The 14250-nt window shown below is 45.0% G+C and overlaps 1 protein-coding gene across 5 annotated transcripts in view; it reads right to left on the minus strand.

Annotated features, from left to right (window-relative positions):
* Positions 1–13999, minus strand: part of VASH2 (vasohibin 2) — a 57001-nt gene extending 43002 nt beyond the window's left edge. For 3 of the 5 annotated variants that reach the window (XM_061625240.1, XM_061625239.1, XM_061625241.1), the window contains exons 1-3: positions 13836–13999; positions 12450–12905; positions 709–797 (exon numbers count right to left, since the gene is read on the minus strand). In XM_061625240.1, the coding sequence (XP_061481224.1) occupies positions 709–797; positions 12450–12725 (365 nt within the window). In that variant the 5' untranslated portion in view covers positions 12726–12905; positions 13836–13999. Of the gene's footprint in view, positions 1–708; positions 798–2125; positions 2184–12449; positions 12906–13835 lie in introns of those variants that run through there. The other 2 variants (XM_061625242.1, XM_061625243.1) reach the window with 2 other exon arrangements.
* Between the last annotated feature and the right edge of the window lie 251 nt (positions 14000–14250).

A 14250-nucleotide genomic window follows, 5' to 3' on the forward strand; every position in this document is an offset into this window, starting at 1 on the left:
ACAAAAGGAAGGCATCAGAAAGCTTGGGAGAACCCCAAAATTTGCAAACAACAGAAATATATAAGAGAGCCCCCCCCCCAAAAAAAAACAGCCCACTGAGCACTGACTGTTTTGAGGAGAGGGAGAAAATAGCTGGAATGCCAAAGAAAAGTGCTTCACACTGCAACATTTTGCTGCAGGTCCCACTTGTTTAGTCTAATGATCTACCCTGCCAAGCTACTTGTGTGCATGACATTGGGCTTCACAGGTCCATCCCGTTTATTACAGGGCAGTTCTGGCTTTTCAAAAATACCAAGGAAACACCATTGCATCACCTTATCTTCTGCAGCTACAATTTATTGCCACAGAGCCCTGAAAATTCTCATCCCAATGACCTTGGAAGGGAGTTCACACAAAAAAAAATTCAATTGATTGGATGCTAAATCTCTCTTCAGTTACATCCTCATCAGTGTCAGCTGTAGTTAATCATGGCCCTCAAGACCAAGTGAAACACACCAATGCTACAGTAGCCTCACAAATCTACACAAGGCAGTAAACAGCACTTTTATCCTCATTCATTTCCCACTCTCCTATCATTTATTTTTTAGTAACTTAACCCTTTCCCTCACTCCCACTCCATTCATTCATTCAACAGTGCAATGGATAAGCTTAACACAGCAACATTTGGTCATTAGGACAGCATTATTATTATTTTTTTAAAAAGGATACTGCAGCATCTTCATGTAATTCTGTATTGCCTGAAGCCACTCTGGAATCATCATGGAAGCCTTGTAATTTGGCACAGATGGCACTGAAGGCTGCACACAAGGAGAGAGAAATGTTGGGATTCAAGCAGAGGGGGGAAAGCACTAAAATCATTTAACCAATGCCAGCACACCTGTATTCTGCTTACACCAGAGGCGCTGCTTTGGATTGACCCAGGGGACCCAAGTCCGGGGCTTCTGAGTTGGGCCCCAGAGCTCCTGGCCCCTTCCCACCCCCTCTTCTGAATACTTTTTTTAAAAAAATTGCTTTGCTTACAGCAGCTGGATGTGCTGCAAAGCACAGCACCAGGGAGACCCCAGCCAACCACCATCTTACATTTCCACCAAGGCACACTATACCAGTGGTTCCCAACCTGGAGGCCGTGATCCACAGGGGGGCCACGAAGTAATCCAGAGGGGGTCGTGAACAGTAAAGAAATGATTTTTTATTACTTCTTTTAAAAAATAAGTCTTCACTCCCTGGACACTGTCTGCTCCCCATTGCCACTGCAGGCAACACCTTCCCCTTGCTCCAAATGAGAGGGGAGGACTTCGTTGAAGCGCCAGAGCATCTTTCAGGCACACTGGGGGCAGGCATGTGCCTATAAAACACATGGCAGAAGCCAAAGGAGGCTGAGGATGGAGCTACCAGGAAGAAGAGGGGATTACTATCACCAACTCTGGTCTCCTCGCACTGCCACTGCTGACGACACCCTAACTCAGAACGAGTACTGCAGCTGAAATGTATTTATTTATTTAAATATTATTGCATTTATATCTCACCTTTCCTCCAAGTTGCTCAAGCTGGTGCACATAGTTTTCCCCCCTTTCCATTTTATCCTTACACCAACCCTGTGAGATAAGTCAGGCTGAGAGACAGTGTCTGGTCCAAGGTCACCCAGTGGGCTTCATGGCTGGGTGGGGATTTTAACTTAGTCCAACACTGTAACCCACGGGTGTTGGGAGACAGGACTGTACATCTTCAGACTGGGGAGGAGAGAGGGGGATACCAATTTGATGAACCTTTGCATTAAGAAAAGAAAGCAACATCTCCCTGTCTGCAGGGAGCTCTTTATGGAAAGGGATATTTGGAGATACGATTTTGCCACACACCATTTTTTCAGTTAACAAAGGCTAAAATTACAATTTGCATGGAGGGGGTCACGAAAGTTTTTGAGCTTATAAAGGGGCTATCGTACTCATAAAGGTTGGGAACCACTGCACTATACATTTATGAAAATACTAGAGGCTGTGCCCCTGCTCGCTTCGCTTACCAACCCCACCTACATCCTACCAATGCCCTCCCTTTCCAGGTCACAAAAGCCAGCCACCCCTTCCTAGGTCACCAAAACCAGCCACCTCCTCCCTTCGCATATGCCTACCTGCCTGCCTCCATCTCTGTCTCCCTCCTCCACTGCCCCAGCAGCTCACAGAAGTCTGTCATTACGCTGTAGTTTGCAGCGCCACCTGTTGGCAGCCAAGCAAACTGCTGAGTGATGACATTCTCAGGCAAATAGGAAACAGATGATGTCATGGGTCCTGTGCCTCAAGCAGCTAGCAATACTCCTGATTCACACAAAGGAAATCTGTAGAACACAATCCTGTGGCTATGCTGTGCCGCCATGATTGGAGGCAGCACACTTCTGAATTCCAGTTGCTGGAGACTGCAGGAGGGAGAGGGCTGTTGGGCTCAGCCCCTGCTTGCAGGCTTCCTCTAGGCATCTGGTTGGCCACTGTGAGAACGGATGCTGGACTACATGGGCCATTGGCTGGATCCAGCAGGGGTCTTCTTATGTTCTTAATCAGGGGCCTTGTAGATGCTTGCAGGTCTCCAACTGCCACCATCCACAGCCAACACAACTTAAAGGTCAGGGACGATGGGAGCTGGTGTCCAACAATGCCTGGAGGGCTACAGATACCCCATCCCTGACACAGCAAGCCCAAGCGAACTTGCACAGGACTGTGCAGCCTTAGCAATATACACATTCAGCGCTTGAAAGAACCAACTTCTTCAAGGCCAGCTTTGTCTTTATCCCATCTTCAGGCTTCAGGACTACCAAATCAAGCAACAGCTCCATAGTTTGGTCTTGCAACGCACAGAAGACAGTTGTCCATCTCTCAGCACCGCTCCCAGCTCGATACTTCTCCAGAAATATTCACCACAGCTGTTTGTGGCACAGTAGAAGGGAGCTCATTATGCTATCGCATGTTACTATTCTGCACCAGCAATTGACAAATGGACATGGACACATGCATTTAACAGCCGGCGTCTTGGCATGTGTGACAAGAGCCCATGGCCAGATGCTGAAGGTCTCAAATAAAAGCAAGCTTCCCAGAGGCCTTTGACATGAAAATCTCAGGGAAGAAAGAAGACTGCCGTGTCTACAAATAACATTTTAAAAGAAATTTATTGTCAGTGCTGGGGAAATAAAATACTAAGCACCTGGTTTTGCAGGCTCTTAACAATTTGACATTGGGGCGCTCAGGAATTTAACACTGCCACGGCTCTGGACAGGACCCATTCCTAAAAATGCAACACTGGCTTCTAAAAATGTTAAATATTTTCCCATCCCTTTGATGCACTTTCATTTATTTTTTTAGTTTATTCATTTATTATTTGATTTACATCCCATCCTTCCCCCCAGCAGGAGCCCAAGGCAGCTTTAAAAAACAAAACTGTCATTCTATTCTCCTAATATGCAAGGTTCTGTTAGGGAGACATTAGGGAAGGGAAGGTCACTTACCAGTCAAAGGAAACCAGGGATGATGTATCTGTGGCCCTCCAGATTTTGCTGGACTTCAACTCCCATCAGCCCCAACCATCAAGGCTTATGGTCAGTGATGACAGGACAGGAGTTGTAGTCCAATAACATTAAGAGGGTCACAAGTTCCCCACTGAATAGACTATGGGTAGAGTACTGGTCTGGCCAGTAGGGCATAATTTTCATCACCAGCCCTCTCATGGGCCAAATATGTCAGGTGGGTGCCCCCAGCCACCTGTCAATCGCCTGACGTCACAGTTTATTTTACTTTATTTCATTTACTATATTTATATCCCGCCCTTTCTACCAGAAGGAGCCCAAGGCAGCAAACAAGCAACTAAACACTAAAAACATCACAAACCTCTGCACTTTGGTTTGAGCAAGTATTGCCCCTGAAACTAATTTCTGCCCCAGGAGAAAAGCCATCATTTGGACCAATAGCCCCTTCCCTCCTAGGACAAATAGCAGCTTCAGTGATGGGGGACAGATTTCATTTGATCTGCAGCGCAGGGAGAAAAGTTGTCCTTCCCTCCACCCACGCTATGGGTGGCAGTCATCGCTACTCCTATTCAGAGTAGACCCATTGAAATTAATACACATTAACTTAGGTTCATTAATTTTAATGGATCTACTCTGAGTAGGACTTAGTTGAATAAAACTCATACATCCCAAGCTGGATTAGACCTTCTCTCACAGATGCCATTTTTAAAAATACACAAACATATATGCATACACAGATTTATTATTTATTTTTAAATTTTCTATCCTGCCAGAAAGAGCCCAAAGCAACAAATGACAAAACAGTAAAGACATATATAAAACATCTTTAAAAACAAAACATATTTTAAAAACTCTTAAAAAAAAATCTTTACAAACAATTGCAACACATATGCGGACTAGGATAAGGTCTCTATTGAAAAGGCTTGTTGGAAGAGGAAGGTCTTCAGTAGGCACCAAAAAGACAACAGAGACTATGCCTATCCTACATTTAAGGGGAAAAAATTCCAAAGGGGAGGTGCACCCACTTCCTGTGTTGTGTGGAACGGACCTCCCGATGAGACGGTATCTGCAAGAGGTCCTCACCTGCAGAGTGTAGTGATCAGTTGGGTATATATGGGGTAAGACGATCTTTCAATGATATCAGGTGGCCTTTTTTGCCCACAGGGCACTTCAGAACTCCATTTCAAAGTGCTATTTTTCGTCAGTGCCTGCAAATCTCCTTTAAGCTGAGCCACCTTTACCTGCCCCACACCTGATTTCATAAAGGACATCAGGTTTAGGGCAGCAGACGTGGCTTGGTCAAAATGGCATCCAGGGCCAAATGGGAAGGCCTGGCAGGTCTAATTAGGCCCATGAGCCAATGGTCCCCCACCCCAGAGCAAAAAATAATGCACTAATACTCTGAGCTGGGATACAGCAGCTTTCAGTGCATGATTAGGGAAGGGATTAAATGGCTTGTGCTGGAGTTGCTGGCCTCTTAGCCTTGCCCAGTTCTGCTCAATTAAAAATTAGTTGCCACCCAGGAATCTACTGTTGGATCAGGCTGCCCAACTGGTATCAGAAATGCCCTGTAAGGATACAAGGTTTCAGAATTATTCTTTTGAAACAGGTCAGAGCAACTCTGCAGCAGTTGACATAAAACCTCAGCCTGCCCAGACAGATAACATGCTTGCTTACAAGTGCTAAAATACAAGACTGTTTAATTAAGAAAGCCTCCGCGATGCTCCCCAGTATTTGGACTTGCAGACATAACAGGTGGCTGGCAGGGCTGCTATCTCTGGAGTGTTTCCATTGCAAGTGTCGCTATTGCCAGCTGTTTCATTAATCACCAGTCCAGCCACAAGTCACATGGTGCAGAATTAGAATTCAGAATGGAAAAGCAGCGGGAAGAAAGCATCTGCTTTGACTGCTTGCAATAGCAACTGGGGTGTTAGGATGCTCATGGAAGCCCAAATCCTTATTCCTTTCTGGCCAAGAGGAATTCTATGTATGCCTTGCCTCCAACACTCTAATAAGACAATCATCACTAATTACAGATTTTATTCAGATATCATATGCCAGATTCGCATACATTGCAATTTAGCACTTACTTTAAACGAGGCCATTTACAAGGATGAAATGTGATCCAGCAGCTGATAAATTAAAATGGATGATTGAAAATAGGATTGCCAACTCTCTTTTTTTAAAAAAACAAACACATCTCCTTTCCCCCCCCCAATCAAATGCTGCTCCTGTGCCTTTAAAAGCACCTTGATCTTCTTCATACATTAAGAGCTGGCAATGCTTATCTATGTCAGGAGTGGGGAACATTTGGCCCTCCAGATGATGCTGACTACAACTCCCATCATTCCTAGCCATTGGCCACGCTTGTTAGGGTTGATGGGAATTATTGTTCAACAACATCGGAGCGCCAAAGGTTCCCCACTCCTGATCTAAATGATGCTTCATGCAGTGCCAATCTAGCTGCTGTTACAGGCACAGGAGAAAGCCAGACCATTTTTGCTTGTCAAGTTGGCAACCCTAAATACCATCTTCACTTTTTGAAGCAGAAGTAAAAGGGAATGCTGAAATACATAACAGATTCTGGGTAGTGTAGGAAACTGGCCTCTATTTTCTCTGTTTTCCCACTTCACTACATATGAAAGCGGGAAACCCTTCCCCGTCTGCTCTCACTGTCCTAGGAGTCAATCCCCAGCCTTGGGCAATTGATCTCAGCAAATCCTGATTTGCTAAGGTTGTGCACACTAACACCAACCCTGCAAGGTAGTACTGCCACCACCCTTCAACTGGTTAGCTACTCTGGGGAGAAGGGAACCCCAGAGCCCACTTAAACACCTGAGCCTCTCAGGACCAGAGTCTGGATACACTCCTGGCCCCTTCTGAAGTCTTAGGTAAAAACGTTTCTCTGTTACACGGTAGTTGTGGTCAAATGGCAAGGACTGAATTTAGGAACTGACCCCTTTCTCTGGAATAAACACACGGTTTAAAGTAATTAATTAAAATTCATAACAAAACTACTTAAAATGCCTGCTAAAATAGGAAAATCTTAATCAGCAAAGCTGGTGGCTCCATGTCAGTGGGCCAGTGGAATCTGTTTCACCGTCTTTTCGGCGACAAGTAAAGACTGTTTTATTTCAGCGGGCATTTGGGACAGAGAACGACCAGGATTAATGTCTTATAGGCTTGGTGATCATATTATATGGTTTTATTATTTTAAATTGTTCGTTGTTTTAACCTATATCTTGTAGTTTTTAACTTCCCTTATAGTTTAATTCTTTTTTAATAATATATTCTGTATGTTTTAACGATGTTGTTTTTAGTTGTAAGCCGCTCTGAGTCCTATTGGAAAAGGGCGGGGTAAAAATAAAGTTTTATTATTATTATTATTATTTTAGTCTGCACTTTCATGGTGTGTCCAAAGTGCTGAAACCTATTCCCCACAATAGGTTCAGCACCTTGGACTGCTCCTTGAAAGCTCAAAATAAAACCCAGAGTAGATTCCACTGGCCCACTGACATGTAGTCACCAGCCACCACTTTGAAAGTTCAGCAGGGAGGGGATCTGCCCAATCTCAGTTGGGAGGGAGTTCTACAGAACTGAGCCCATTGTAGTGAATGCACAGCTTCTGGTAGTTACAAGCTGTGACTCTCAGCTATGGGAGACCATTAACAGAAACTTCCCCAAAGGTCTCAGTGATTGAGCAGGGATATAAAGGATCAGGTGGTCCTTAAAATAGGTTGGATCCAGGCTGTCCCAGGCCTTCCATGAACAGAAGGGATGGAGATCTAGCAGAGATTCCTACTGGAAGAAGGAGGGAACTTAATTTTTCTCAATACCCCTGTTCCCCCTGCAGCCACCCATTCCACTGCCCACCCTGTTCCAAGCCCTAACCATCTGGACTAGCTTTTCAGTGGGCCAAAGGAGCTGCAGGCAGAACAAGAAGTCAGCCAACATACCTTCTCCTTCCCTCCCCCCCCCCCTACTTTCTTTAGTAGGAATGTCCTGAGAGTTGAGCTCCACTCCCTGGAACTCTAGAGACTCAACCCTGTGAGTTTTAATACAAACAAAAACCTTAGCAAACCAACAAAGAACAGAACAACAGAACACTCTCCTATAACACAGCATACTGGATCCTTTCTCCAATAGCTTTCCAGACTCAAATCAAATAATCAATCATTTTGTTCTATCAGTGATCCAGGCAAAGATATACAATTGTGGTTAACTGGGTTAAAAAAAAAAAGACAATTGCTTTCCTCCAGTAAGCAGGAGACATTTATAGAAGTTATCAATACAGATTCAGATGCGTATCTGGATCCAGTCTTAGTGCATATTGCAATACCTATGTTGCATGTTAAAAGGGCTGGGTGCATTTCTTCCTGCTTTTGTATCCAGAGCCATCAAGTTGTTACATGTAACTTGTTTTCTGTGACTACAGCTGGATAGGGGCTACTGAAATTGCCATGCGGCATAGAGGGAGCCTAGGTTTATTCTCATCATGATCAATCACGGTTTGTCATTATAGCCAAACGCCTGACAATATTTCGATTCCTTATTCAGCTTCTAAGTGTTTCTCAACAGAGTGTCCTGTGTCAATCCATTATGCCACTCGTCTACCTTCTCTCCCTTTAATGAAGAAATAACATACTAAACATTTGGTTCCTCCCTCATTTTGGATTAAAAGCTCTTTGGGGAAGGGACAGGGACCTGTATATTTTTGCATATTTTATTCTACCAGTAACCATGTACACAACTGATGTGGTATAAATATTAACAAAAACAAGGATTTTCAGTCAGAGAAAAAATGAAATATAAAATGCCAGGCAATTAGTTTTATTTCATGGCATCTGACATGTGGACCATTATTTTTTCTTTCTGAGCTGATAAAGATATCTATTTTATTGTTAGAGTAATAGTATAATTACATTATATATTATGGGATGCATCCAATGTCAGCCATACTCAGAGTGTACCCAATGAAATTAATGGACATGACTCAGGGTAGAGACACATTTAATATTGTGCCAGTTCGAGTGCATCTTAACCTCTCATATCTGAAAATGGGGGCACACAATGCCCATCTAACTCTGCTTTTTTTTCTTTTTTTACTATAAAACCTGGTCAGATCTGCTTGAGTGCATTTTTTTAAATACAACTTCAGACAGATTTTGCAACTGATTGGCAGATCAACCTGTTGCCTCTCCAGGTGTGGCCAGTGGAAACACTTTGTTTTAGGCTCAGGCAGAGACAGTGATTGGCCCAATGCTTTGCTGTGGGCAGTCTTGAAAGGAAAGGAGATATGTCCAACTGAGGCCAGAGAAGCTTCAAAATGCAAGTGGAAAAACCATTGTCGCTGCTATTGGAGTGACTAGTGCATCCACTGGGGATCCCAGGGAATGCAGCAATTAATGAACTATTGCCTTAATATCCCATGCAAGTAAAGTAATGCTCAAGATTCTACAACAAAGGCTCTCACCATATATAGAGCGAGAAATGCCAGACGTCCAAGCTGGATTTAGAAAGGGAAGAGGCACCAGAGATCATATCGCAAACATAGGTTGGATAATGGAATGGAGCAAGGAATTTCAGAAGAAAATCACCGTGTGCTTTATAGATTATAGCAAACCCTTTGACTGTGTAGATCATAAAAAACTATGGAATACTTTAAAAGAAATGGGGGTGCCACAACATCTGACTGTCCTGATGCGCAACCTATACTCTGGACAAGAGGCTATTGCGAGGACAGAATATGGAGAAACCGATTGGTTCCCAATCGGAAAAGGTGTGAGACAGGGGTGTATTTTATCACTCTATTTGTTTAATCTATACGCAGAACATATCATATGGAAAGTGGGATTGGACCAAGATGAAGGAGGTGTGAAAATTGGAGGCAGAAATATCAATAATTTAAGATACGCAGACAATACCATACTACTAGCAGAAACCAGTAATGATTTGAAATGAATACTGATGAAAGTTGAAGAGGAAAGCACAAAAGCAAGACTACAGCTGAATGTCAAGAAGACTAAAGTAATGACAACAGAAGATTTATGTAACTTTAAAGTTGACAATGAGGACATTGAACTTGTCAAGGATTATCAATACCTTGGCACAGTCATTAACCAAAATGGAGACAATAGTCAAGAAATCAGAAGAAGGCTAGGACTGGGGAGGGCAGCTATGAGAGAACTAGAAAAGGTCCTCAAATGTAAAGATGTATCACTGAACACCAAAGTCAGGATCATTCAGACCATGGTATTCCTGATCTCTATGTATGGATGTGAAAGTTGGACAGTGAAAAAAGCGGATAAGAGAAAGATCAACTCATTTGAAATGTGGTGTTGGAGAAGAGGTTTGCGCATACCATGGACCGCGAAAAAGACAAATAATTGGGTGTTAGAACAAATTAAACCAGAACTGTCACTAGAAGCTAAAATGATGAAACTGAGGTTATCATACTTTGGACACATCATGAGAAGACATGATTTACTAGAAAAGACAATAATGCTGGGAAAAACAGAAGGGAGTAGAAAAAGAGGAAGGTCAAACAAGAGATGGATTGATTCCATAAAGGAAGCCACAGACCCAAACTTACAAGATCTGAACAGGATGGTTCATGACAGATGCTCTTGGGGGTCCCTGATTCATAGGGTCGCCATAAGTCGTAATCGACTTGAAGGCACATAGCAACAACAGTGCATCCACAACCTAACTTAGGCCCATTAATTTTAATGGGTCTACTCTGAGTATAACTCGGTGAGATATAATATTTTTTACACATACAGTTATAAAAGGGCCTGTTTTATGACTCATGTGACCACTCAAGCTTAGCGCCACTGGGACTTGGAGAGCTGACAGCAGAATCCTGTACACATTTGTTTTTAATGGGGCTTACTCCTAAGTAAGCATGCATAGGACATTTGATGTACTGCCTTCAAATCGATACTGACTTATGGAGACCCTATTGATAGGGTTTTCATGGTAAGTGGTATTCATAGGGGGTTTACCATTGCCTTCCTCTGAGGCTGAGAGACAGTGACTGGCCCAAGGTCACCCAGTCAGCTTCATGGCTGTGTGGAGATCTGAACCCTGGTCTCCCAGGTTGCAGTCCAGCACCTTAACCACTACACCACAGGACAGCAACCTTAGTATCTGATCTGAAGTGGTGACGAATATAGCTACCACTTCCCATACATTGCAGAGAGCTATTAACTAATTCTGAACTAACTCTCGGAAGACATTTGAATACATTTTTCCAAACAACTTATATCACTAGGTATGTGTATAGGATCTTTCACACCCTTTGGGCTCAAGCTTCCAAGAAGCATTTATCCACTTTTAAGTGCAACCTGCCATTGTCAGTGTTGCCTTGAATGGATGCAATGGACAGTGTAGTTGCCTATGACCCTGTTCCTCAAGAAGCCAGCCACATCAGGCCTGCCAAATCCACTATGCCTCTTCTTCTCTGCTCATCACCACCAACTACACAACTTTCTCTGTTGCCACTCTTTTATATTGGTGTGTGGGTAGCCTCTAGGAGCACCAAAAGGAGAGGACTGTAGTCATAGATCGCATCGAGCTTGGAAAAGTTATTTTTTTGAACTACAACTCCCATCAGCCCAATCCAGTGGCCATGATGGCTGGGGCTGATGGGAGTTGTAGTTCAAAAAAGTAACTTTTCCAAGCTCTGAATTGGAGACAGTGGACCATAACACGGTGGCAGAGTGTATACTTTGCATGCAGAAGGTCCCAGATTCAGTCTGTAGACTTTCTAATTAAAAGGATTCCAGATGATAGGAAAGACTCTAATTGAGACCCTGGAGAGCTACTGCTGGTCAGAGTAGACAATATAGGCTGGATTATCAAATCTTCTGACTTGGCATAGACAGCTTTATATAGCAAGCACACAGAACAAGCTTGGGGCAGCTGGTTAGAACTGAAGAATTCAAACTGTCTGGTTTATAGGTTTGTACAGACGTCTCATTCCATCACATCAAACCCAAAATTGAATGCAATTCTCAGCCAAGTGCTGTTTTTCCTGCCAAACTGCAGCTGTTGTGCCGCCTGTGATTTCATTTCAGCACAAGAGCTGTTAACAGAGAACTGCAAACTTTCACAACCATTTCTGGAGGCAAACAACAAGGCTCAACGTTTGCAAATGCACAGTAAGTGATTAGTTGCTCAAAATAAGTGCTTACCATGGAAATGCCCAGATGATTGTGTAGCTGTTAACCAGCTTTGGCCTCAACTGTAATGTGCCATTTCCTCCAGGGAGCAAGATGAGCAGCTTTTGGGCCACATTAATAGATGTCTCAAGGGCCTGCTAAAGTAAGGATAACGAGGGCTGGGAGTATTCTATACCTCAGCACTCCACGCATGCATAAAATTTGGTATCAGCTTTTCTTCTTCTTTTTTTTTTTTAAAAGGCAACTTACTAATCCTCATGGCCGTACCAAAAAAAAAAAAGCCTGGAAACATATGGGCAGCTAGGCAAAGTCTCAAAAACCAAAGGAGGCCAAGTGGGTCTCACTGGGCATTGTGGTGTTTATCTTATCCCCATTTCTATGACTGCTTTACCCAGTGCCTGCCTTTCCTTACAGGTATTTCCTTTGCTTGCAAAAGAGAGTACCAACAACAACAGCTCTCAGTTCTTTAAAACCCTTCATCAGGAAAGCAGAAATGATCACACATATAAGCAAATACATGCCAGTAGGCTTGACGCGCACAACCTGGCCAGAGCAAGGGTAGTTACCTTTGACTCACCGTATGTTATTGGACTCCAGCTCCTATCTTCCCCAACCGCTGGCCATGCTGGCTGGGGTTGATGGGAGTTGGGAATCCAGCAACAGCCAGAGACACACACACTAGTCACCCCTGCGTAAGAGACTCTGGGGACCTTTGCCACAAAACAAGGACTTTGAGAAGGGAGGTAGTGCATATAACTTACTTTTGCAAGGTAGTCAGCATTCCTTATGGTCTCTACCATCTCCCTGCCTGAAGGGTGTACTTTCACCACGTGCCCCCACATCCTCTCCCAGGTTTGCCCATCAATAGGAAAGCCACTTTTGTTGACAAGGAAAACCATCCCTCCATCTTTGTCCTCCTCTTCCGAGCCCCCGTTGTTGGCGATAGCAACCGTCCGAGCATGGGAACTCCTCGAACGGCCCCCTTTGTCTCCTTTCGGGTGGGAACTGTGGGAAGCATTGGAGTTGGATCCCGTCATCGCGAGCTTGAAAAAGAACGTGCCGTCTGGAGCAAGGTGGGAAGAGGCAGACAATTCAATGCCCCAGCAAGGCAGCTCGCTCCATCCCCTCCTCTGCCAAAGGAATCAGGCCGGCATGAAGTTGCTTGCTAATGGCAGCCAAACGGATCACCGTTGGGTCTCTCCTCTTGCAGGCAGAATCTATTTAAATTTTAAAAAATGAGACAGCAGAGAATGGAAGATGACACAGATTAGCATCATGGAGAGGCTAGACAAAACAGTCTGATTCCCACCATTTCTCTGGAGACCTCAGAGAACAACTGGAGCTGACGCAACACAAGCAAGATACACCAAACAGCCTCCCCACGCAGTTGCTTGTGTTGTCAGCCAGAACTAGAAGACAATAGAGCAGCAATAATCAAAGCAGGCGCTTCCCCAATCCACCTGTCAAACAAAAGAGGAGGACCATCATATCCCTCTGCTTCGGCATCCCTCGGGCTGTCTCTCACCAGAGGGCGATCACAGGCTCTCTTTTTTCATACATTCACAGATTATCCACGTACACCTCTGGGAACTGTCACACAAAAGGGAATGAGAGCCTGCTGCAGGGCTGGATCCCTCTTTCCCCATGATATTGTCCTGGGCGATTATAAATCACACAGAGGCTGGAATCCGCTAGATCTCGCTCTGTGCCTGGGACCCGGCTCAGCACCTGGAGAGCGGAGTCGGATAGGGACAAACGCAGGCTCGCACACAAACATACCGCTAAGGTAATCGGAAAGAGGATCCTGCTAAGTGCTTCCATGAGCACCCGCAGGTTCATAGCCTTGGGGGGGGGGGGTTGTCTTCGTTCTGCCGAACCCGGCAGCTCGACGCAGCCCGACGAGGGCTGGCATGCGGCAAACAGCCTCGGAGTGATGCAAGTCGGAATGAAGGATGAAAATCCCGGGGTGGCAAATAGAGCAGGGCCACTTGGATGATGGAGGAGGAGGAGGAGGAGGAGGAGGGAAGGGGAAAGAGGTCTGCCTGTTCCCGCTACCATAAGCCCTTCTTCAAAGGAGACGATTCTCCCCACCACCACCAACGACACCACCCATCCGCCGGCTCTTGCTCCACCCCCGCCAGTCTCACCTGTTCTCGGCGGGCTTCATTGCACCGGAGACTCTCCAGGTGGCTGCGCCTGATGCTGATGCTGCAGCTGATTCGGCCGCCTTTGCCTCAGTCCATGTTCCATGATCAAGTGTTACTCTCTGACATGTAACCATGTTACCCGGCAGCCGCCAGCGTTCGGCGCGCCCCCATTGGGCGCCGCAACAAAGAAGGGCGGTCCTAAGGGGGCTGGGAAGGTTCTCATAGAGGCGTTGTTGAACTCTGATTGGCTGCTGTATCGCCCGTCGAGCAAGGGCAGCCCGGGAAATCTGATCACTCAGGTTCGGAAACCCCCCGTCTAGGAGTCAATCATTTTCGCGAGAGATTGGGCAGAGGGGGTGCTCCATGCCCGTTCAAAGAGTAGGGGATCAGCATCTATAAAAGATATCGCGGCGCG

The sequence above is a fragment of the Rhineura floridana genome, chromosome 4 (genome assembly GCF_030035675.1).
Source record: "Rhineura floridana isolate rRhiFlo1 chromosome 4, rRhiFlo1.hap2, whole genome shotgun sequence".
NCBI classification, from domain to species: domain Eukaryota; kingdom Metazoa; phylum Chordata; class Lepidosauria; order Squamata; family Rhineuridae; genus Rhineura; species Rhineura floridana.